Source organism: Coregonus clupeaformis, chromosome 20, assembly GCF_020615455.1.
Source record: "Coregonus clupeaformis isolate EN_2021a chromosome 20, ASM2061545v1, whole genome shotgun sequence".
NCBI lineage: Eukaryota > Metazoa > Chordata > Actinopteri > Salmoniformes > Salmonidae > Coregonus > Coregonus clupeaformis.
This window is the reverse complement of record NC_059211.1, coordinates 28050554-28059773: the sequence shown is the minus strand read 5'-3', so window position 1 is coordinate 28059773 and position 9220 is coordinate 28050554. Positions and strand designations below refer to the sequence as shown.

Genomic DNA, 9220 nt, shown 5'->3' with positions numbered 1-9220 from the left:
TGTATTGAAGTAAAAGTATTCAAAAATATAAATAGTAAAGTAAAGTACAGATTCCCTTTACACCACTGCACTCTCCCCAATCCTCACCTACAGGTAATCCTGGCTGACCATGTTCGTGCTGTATAACCTATTTGAGCCAATGCAAACACAACACTATTTAGGATATCTAGTTTATTCAAATGGTATACTGACTCGCTTTTGAAATAAATCTTGAACATGCTGCAAATAAATAGTTGGTCCCACAGGTACCCTGTTTATAGTGTCTGTAGGCTATCCAGGGCTTAAAAAAAATCAAGCCAACTACTAGACATTTACACAATTGTATTTATTTCACATTTCATGCTACACAAAGATAAATAGAATACATTTTTCTAAACTAATTCAATCTGTTAGTTGGACTTATTGCGTCCTATACTGAAATGATTGTTCCAATTTGGATGTTTTAGGTAGTCTCATTTACTCATCTTTCTAACCCTGGCAGTCATTCTGAATGCAGATTGTGGGTGATTTTCTGATATCCCCAGTCAAGCTGGATTCCAATAGGAATTAGACATCACTTTGCAGGCCAGCATAATGTGACTAGATGCTGGTTTTGCGGGTAACCAGCATATATTGGTATGCTGGTGACCAGTTTATGTGTCCAAAACACAGCGAAGGCTGGTCACCAGCAAAAACACAACGAAGGCTGGCCACCAGCGAAAACACAACGAAGGCTGGTCACCAGCGAAAACACAACAGCGAAAACACAACGAAGGCTGGTCACCAGCGAAAACACAACAGCGAAAACACAACGAAGGCTGGTCACCAGCGAAAACACAACGAAGGCTGGTCACCAGCGAAAACACAACAAAGGCTGGCCACCAGCGAAAACACAACGAAGGCTGGTCAGCAGCGAAAACACAACGAAGGCTGGTCACCAGCGAAAACACAACGAAGGCTGGTCACCAGCGAAAACACAACAAAGGCTGGTCACCAGTGAAAACACAACAAAGCCTGGTCACCAGCGAAAACACAACGAAGGCTGGTCAGCAGCGAAAACACAACGAAGGCTGGTCACCAGCGAAAACACAACGAAGGCTGGTCACCAGCGAAAACACAACGAAGGCTGGTCACCAGCGAAAACACAACAAAGGCTGGTCACCAGTGAAAACACAACAAAGCCTGGTCACCAGCGAAAACACAACGAAGGCTGGTCACCAGCAAAAACACAACAAAGGCTGGTCACCAGTGAAAACACAACAGCGAAAACGCAACAAAGGCTGGTCACCAGTGGAAACACAACAAAGGCTGGCCACCAGTGAAAACACAACGAAGACTGGTCACCAGCGAAAACAAAACGAAGGCTGGTCACCAGCGAAAACACAACAAAGGCTGGTCACCAGTGAAAACACAACAGCGAAAACGCAACAAAGGCTGGTCACCAGTGGAAACACAACAAAGGCTGGCCACCAGTGAAAACACAACGAAGGCTGGTCACCAGCGAAAACACAACAAAGGCTGGTCACCAGTGAAAACACAACAGCGAAAACGCAACAAAGGCTGGTCACCAGTGGAAACACAACGAAGGCTGGTCACTAGCGAAAACACAACAAAGGCTGGTCACCAGTGAAAACACAACAGCGAAAACGCAACAAAGGCTGGCCACCAGTGAAAACACAACGAAGGCTGGTCACCAGCGAAAACACAACAGCGAAAACACAACAAAGGCTGGTCACCAACGAAAACACAACAAAGGCTAGTCACCAGCGAAAACACAACAAAGGCTGGTCACCAGCGAAAACACAACAAAGCCTGGTCACCATTGAAAACACAACAAAGGTTGGTCACCAACGAAAACACAACAAAGGTTGGTCACCAGCGAAAACACAACGAAGGCTGGTCAGCAGCGAAAACACAACAAAGGCTGGTCAGCAGCGAAAACACAACGAAGGCTGGTCAGCAGCGAAAACACAACAAAGGCTGGCCTAGAGCGAAAACACAACGAAGGCTGGTCAGCAGCGAAAACACAACGAAGGCTGGTCACCAGTGAAAACACAACGAAGGCTGGTCACCAGCGAAAACACAACAAAGGCTGGTCACCAGTGAAAACACAACAAAGGCTGGTCAGCAGCGAAAACACAACGAAGGCTGGTCACCAGTGAAAACACAACAGCGAAAACACAACAAAGGCTGACCACCAGTCGAAAACACAACAGCGAAAGGCTGGCCACCAGCGAAAACACAAGAAAGGCTGGTAACCAGCGAAAACACAACAAAGGCTGGTCACCAGCGAAAACACAACAAAGGTTGGTCACCAACGAAAACACAACGAAAGCTGGTCACCAGCGAAAACACAACAGCAAAAACACAACAAAGGCTGATCTCCTGCGAAAATGCAACAAAGGCTGGTTACCAGCGAAACACAACAGCAAAAACACAACATAGGCTGGTCACCAGCTAAAACACAATGAAGGCTAGTCACCAGCGAAAACACAACAAAGGCTGGTCACCAGTGAAAACACAACAGCGAAAACGCAACAAAGGCTGGTCACCAGTGGAAACACAACAAAGGCTGGCCACCAGTGAAAACACAACGAAGGCTGGTCACCAGCGAAAACACAACAAAGGCTGGTCACCAGTGAAAACACAACAGCGAAAACGCAACAAAGGCTGGTCACCAGTGGAAACACAATGAAGGCTAGTCACCAGCCTATGCTGCTCTGTTTTTTTTTCAGCAGGGTTACAGCCAAATCAAACATTTTGAGGGGATGTTACAGTAAAATGTTGATAAAGAGCACCCTCTCCTGGTAGTTATGCTACAGCACACTGGAAATAACACTAACCCAGAGGTTCTTCAGCTTTTTCAGCTCGAGACCCAAATGAGAAATTGACTGTCCTCGAACGACCCAAATTAAGAAGAAACAGTGTGTGATCATAAATGTTTACTCATAACTCGGGACCCACCTCTCACATGCTCAGGGCTCACGTTGGGTCCCAAACCATAGTTTAAGAAACCCTGCTCTAACCAATTCCATATTATGCAAATATCCCACATCTGATTTCTTATACTATCCCATCGGACCAAATGTTACTCCATACCCAAACCCTTTCAGATCATAGATATGTCCGTTTCTCACATGAAATCTAATAAAGCTGAATGACTCATATGCCAATCTATCATGTTTCAGCACATTCTGTATGAGCTGTCTTGCTCTAGCCTGGGTAACAGTCTGTTGGTGCCATCATGCCAGGGAGTTGGAATGATAGCACAAACAGGTCTGGGACCAGGCTATTCTTGTTCTACTTTCATCTAAATTCTGAACATTCTGAAAACGTATTAATGGACCAGGTGGGTGTTGTTGTTTGGCTTATATCCTACTTCCAGCGAGGTGAGAGCAGCTGTGGTCTTTATGTTCTCAAGGATAAATAAGGTTGTGTTCTGCTGTGAAGCCATGACTAACCATGGTCCCTGCCTAGCAACATGGCTAATCCTGTGTCACAGCAGATAGCAACTCAGTGTATATATTTTCTCTCTCTCTCGCGCGCTCTCTCTCCTCTCGCGCTCTCTCTCCTCTCTCGCTCTCTCTCCTCTCGCTCTCTCCTCTCTCGCTCTCTCTCCTCTCGCTCTCTCTCCCCAAGACAACCAAGTCGATATTCAACAAAACAACGGTTTTCTCCTAGTACTGTCTGTCTGCAACCCTAACCTTTCTTTTCTCTGCTGTCTGAGTGACTGATGGCCTTGGTAATGGTGGAAGAGAAAACACTTATATTTTATCTTTCTCAGTATGGACCATCTTCAACTCAACCTTCAAGTTAACCATTTCTTAATAAGTCAACAGTCGTGGCAATAAATATTTTATTTTGACCACGAAAAATAGACAAGAGATCTTGATAAGGATTACATATCACTCTGGTATTTTCTAGACATTCTTTAGAGTCTTCTTTTTTTTCATTGGTTTCAAAATGTCCATTATTCTGTCATGTATACCTAGCAACAGCTTTTTCAATAGAAAATGGCACGCAATGAAACTAGATGGCACATTTCTTACATATCATAACAAAGTTTCAAATACAGTACATATACAACGAAGAAAATAGACATATTTTCTTTGAGGGCTCAGAAAGCAAATTCAGATCTGAAAGGCAATTCTCCACAAGCGTTACAATAAGTGTCCCAAAAACATCCAAATCCAACATCATCGTGATCACCATTTGCACACCACCAACCATTCAGTAACACCGGCTTTGAGACAAGATCCCATCATGTGCTTATGCTGCACAGTCTGTTGAGCTTAGAACAGCCATCGGAAAGAAAATAGACATTTTCAGAAGATAGGCCTTTTCAGAAGATAGGCCTTTTCAGAAGATAGGCCTTTTCAGAAGATAGGCCTTTTCAGAAGATAGGCCTTTTCAGAAGATAGGCCTTTTCAGAAGATAGGCCTATAGGCCTTTTCAGAAGATAGGCCTTTTCAGAAGATAGGCCTTTTCAGAAGATAGGCCTTTTCAGAAGATAGGCCTTTTCAGAAGATAGGCCTTTTCAGAAGATAGGCCTTTTCAGAAGATAGGCCTTTTCAGAAGATAGGCCTTTTCAGAAGATAGGTCTTTTCTTTCATTTTTTCTAATTTTTAATTAAATACATCCCAGCGTAATAGTTCCTGAAAGTGTGCAACACTCCTCAGCTCGAAGACGTGACAGAGATGACTTCCTGTGAACTGAACAGTAGCACAGTAGACGGAGGGAGTGTGCTTATAAAATGGCATCCTATTCCTTATAAAGTGGGCAGAGGCTTAGCATCTAGGACGCCTTGCACCCTCGGACACCTTTTCCCCATATTCTAAATGTTCAATATAAGTGCACTACTTTTGCCCAGGGCCCATTGGGATCTAAGTGCACTATATAGGGAATAGTGTGCCATCTAAGACAACCAAGGTTCTGTAAATGCCCTCAACAGAAAGACAAGCCTATCAGTGACTGAACACCGGCCACAGGCCATTGTCTGTGTCTCTCATGAGTCCTCTCCCTCCTGAGGGACTAAACAGCAGCATCAGAGTGAATCAGTACATGAGGCACTAGCAGGGCTTACAGCTGGCGGGCGCTGTCCTGTGCTTTGAGCTGCCTGGAGGGAGCAGTTCTGAACTGGGGGAGATAGAGGGGGACGATCCTCATCCCCACCACCGACCCCTCGTCACTGGACTCACTAAACATAGAGTTCTGACGCCCGAGCAAAGGGTTGGACTCAACGGACGAGCCCTCTCTCCCCAGAACCATCACCTCTTTGAGAAGCATAGCCCCTGTGTGTTCCTCCGTCTCCTCCTCCTCTCCCTCCTCTCCCTCACTCTCCTCCTGACAGCCCATCCCCAGGTAATACAGGTCCTTCTCCTCAATCCCCTCCATCCCCCCATCCTTCTCTCCTCCCAGGGCCTCATCCTCCTGTTCTGACGTCTCAGAAAACTCCTCCACAGAGTTGTAAGAGCAGGAACGCCGTGGGTCCAGGTCCGACTCTCCGGCTCGGGAATGGGAATTATCCAGCTCCCACAGACCTCCGGGGAAGGAGCCAGAGATGTCGGAGTTGTTGCCGGAGAAGTTGCCCTCGTCGCTGGAGCTGCTGAGGCTGCCCTCCTGCTTGTAGAGGCGGTGGGGGTTGTCAGAGAGAAGCACGGTGGCGTAGGTCACTGATGGCTGGGCTGAGCTCTCCAAACTCCTGGGGAGATCTGGGAGTTGGAGGGTCTCCTCCTCCGGTATCCCAGGCACCTCTGAGTCCACACAGAGAGCTGGGGAGGAGGCTGGGATCAGGTCCTTGTCTGGGCCTGACGTAGGGAGCCCAGTCTTCTCCACAATGGTAGCCTGGGAAATGGTCTCTGAGACGAGGAGTAGTGGCCAGACTGGCAGGCCCTCTGGTTGGCGGAACAACTGCTCCATAGTGTCAGCCTGGACAAGAAGAGAGGAGGAGAGTTAGGACCACAGCAAGGTGAACTGGCCTGCCAAATACAGTGAATAAGATGAAATAGTACTTTATTAATACTGCAGCAAGCTGTCCTATACAGCACATGTACTTTTTTGTCTCTATGGTCTCTTACTGTATGAGTAGCCTGCTATATCTTTAAGTGTGTATTCATGGGTAAGTGTGTGTGGAGTAGTATTTCTGTACACCTCACCTTCCTGAAGTCAATCCCCTGAGCCCAGGAACAGTTGTTGGGGTTGGGAACATCCTTCCACATAAACTTCTTCATGCTGGGATTCAGACAGAATAGAATTTAACAACAAGGTATGGAGCCTCTCAGTCTCAAACTCGCTCTCTCTCTACTCTCTCTGTCGGTCTCTCCCTAGGGATGGGCGATATGGCCAAAATATCATATCACTGTATTTAAAAAAGATGTTATGACGGTATTTAACAGTATTTTATGTTTTTGGATAATACAAGTTCTAAATTTGCTTCATGAATAGTGCGTGACCCTAGGGTGACAACGCATACAGTGCATTCGAAAAGTATTCAGACCCGTTCCCCACATTTTGTTACGTTACAGCCTTATTCTAAAATGGATTTAATTAATTATTTTCCTCAATCTAAACACACTACCCCGTTATGACAAAGCGAAAACAGGTTTAGATATTTTTGCACATTTATTAAAAAATATATAACTAATACCTTATTTACATAGGTATTCAGACCCTTTGCTATGAGACTCGAAATTGTGCTCAGGTGCATGCTGTTTCCATTGATCATCCTTGAGATGTTTCTACAACTTGATTGGAATCCACCTGTGCTAAAATCAATTGATTGGACAAGATTTGGAAAGGCACACACCTATCTATATAAGGTCCCATAGTTGACAGTGCATGTCAGAGCAAAAACCAAGCCACGAGGTCGAAGGAATTGTCCGTAGAGCTCTGAGACAGGATTGTGGCGAGGCACAGATCTGGAGAAGGATACCAAAAATATTCTGCAGCATTGAAGGTCCCCAAGAACACAGTGGGGTCCATCATTCTAAAATGGAAGAAGTTTGGAACTGTGACACTCTGGCTCTAGGACTTTTGTATGTGAGCTAGAGTGTATGTTGTTTTGTTGGGGATTTGGGTGTTTTTCTATGTTGGTAGTTCTGTCGGGTGTATTTCTATGTTTGCAGGTCTGTGGGTTGTTTTTCTAGGTGTTGTATGTTGTAGTCAATGACTCCCAATCGGAGGTAACGAGTGTCAGCTGTCGGCTCGTTATCTCTGATTGGGAGCCATATTTAAACTGTCAGTTTTCACCTTTGTTTTGTGGGTTATTGTTCCAAGTTCAGTGTATTGTTACGTTAGGACTTCACTATCGTCTTTTGTTGTTTTTACGTGGTTGCTTTATAAATAAAGTCATCATGTTCACTCCACGCGCTGCGTATTGGTCCGCTCCTTCCGACGTTCGTGACAGAATAACCCACCGTAAAAGGACCAAGCAGCGTAACAAGCGGCAACAGGACCTACCTAGACAGGATTTGTGGACACCTCCTAAGGATTCATGGACTTGGGAGGAGATTCTGGATGGAAAGGGTCCTTGGGCACAACCGGGAGGAATATCACCGCCCTCGTGAAGAGCTGGAGGCAGCTAAAGCCGAGAGGAGGTGGTATGAGGAGGCAGCACGGAGTCGAGGCTGGAAGCCCGAGAGGATTACCCAAAAATTTCTTGGGGGGCTAGAAGGGAGTATGGCGAAGTCAGGTAGGAGACCTGCGCCTACTCCCTGGACTGACCGTGGAGAGCGAGAGTACGGGCAGACACCGTGTTACGCAGTAGAGCGCATGGTGTCTCCTGTACGCAGGCATAGCCCGGTAAGGTACATTCCAGCTCCACGTATCGGCCGGGCTAGGTTGAGCATTGAGCCGGAGGTCATGAAGCCGGCCCTACGCATCAAGCCACCAGGGCGTCTCCTCGGGCCGGCTTACATGGCACCTGCCTTAAGCATGGTGTTCCCGGTTCGCCCACATAGGCCGGTGCGGGTTATTCCTCCTTCCCGTACTGGTCGGGCGACGGGGAGTATACAACCAGGTAAGGTTGGGCAGGCTCAGTGCTCAAGGGAGCCAGTACGCCTGCACGGTCCGGTATTTCCGGCGCCACCTCCTCGCTCCAGCCCAGTACCACCAGTGCCTACACCACGCACCAAGCCTCCTGTGTGTTCCCCGAGTCCTGTGCGTCCTGTTGCTGCTCCCCGCACTAGGGCGGTATGTGAGTCCCCAGGGTCCAGCATGCCCTGTTCCGGCTCCCCGCACTAGGCGTTATGGGAGTCCCCAGGGTCCAGCATGCCCTGTTCCGGCTCCCCGCACTAGGCGTCATGTGCGTTCCCAGGGTCCAGCAAGCCCTGTTGCTTCTCTCCGCACTAGCCCTGAGATGCGTGTCCTCAGCCCGGTACCTCCTGTTCCGGCACCACGCACCAGGCCTACGATGCGCCTCAGACGGCCAGAGTCTGCCGTCTGCCCAACGGGGCCTGAACTGTCCGTCTGCCCAACGCCGTCTGAACTGTCCATCTGCCCAACGCCGTCTGAACTGCCCGTCTGCCCAACGGGGCCTGAACTGTCCGTCTGCCCAACGCCGTCTGAACTGCCCGTCTGCCCAACGCCGTCAGAGCCTTCCGCCAGACAGGATCAGCCAGAGCCTTCTGCCAGACAGGATCAGCCAGAGCCTTCCGCCAGACAGGATCAGCCAGAGCCTTCTGCCAGACAGGATCAGCCAGAGCCTTCTGCCAGACAGGATCAGCCAGAGCCTTCTGCCAGACAGGATCAGCCAGAGCCTTCTGCCAGACAGGATCAGCCAGAGCCTTCTGCCAGACAGGATCAGCCAGAGCCTTCTGCCAGACAGGATCAGCCAGAGCCTTCTGCCAGACAGGATCAGCCAGAGCCTTCTGCCAGACAGGATCAGCCAGAGCCTTCTGCCAGACAGGATCAGCCAGAGCCTTCTGCCAGACAGGATCAGCCAGAGCCTTCCGCCAGCCAGGATCCGCCAGAGCCGTCCAGCCAGGATCCGCCCCTCAGTCCGGTGCTGCCCTTTAGCCCGGTGCTGCCCCTTAGCCCGGTGCTGCCCCTTGGTCCGGTGCTGCCCCTTAGTCCGGTGCTGCCACTTAGTCCGGTGCTGCCCCTTAGTCAGGTGCTGTCCCTTAGTCCGGTACTGCCTACTAAGCAGTTTGTGACTGTGGTGGGGTGGGGATCACGACCGGGGCCAGAGCCACCACCGTGGACAGACGCCCACCCAGACCCTCCCCTAGAGCGTATGCTGGTG

The 9220-nt window shown here is 48.7% G+C and overlaps 1 protein-coding gene across 2 annotated transcripts in view; it reads right to left on the bottom strand.

The window, feature by feature from the left end:
* Nucleotides 1-2094: 2094 nt before the first annotated feature.
* The window catches only part of lepr (leptin receptor), a 91945-nt gene continuing 84819 nt past the window's right edge, over nt 2095-9220 (bottom strand). For both annotated transcript variants that reach the window (XM_045205454.1, XM_041840080.2), the window contains exons 18-19: nt 6135-6210; nt 2095-5907 (exon numbers count right to left, since the gene is read on the bottom strand). In XM_045205454.1, coding sequence (XP_045061389.1) covers nt 5059-5907; nt 6135-6210 — 925 coding nt within the window. In that variant the 3' untranslated portion in view covers nt 2095-5058. The remainder of the gene's footprint in view (nt 5908-6134; nt 6211-9220) is intronic.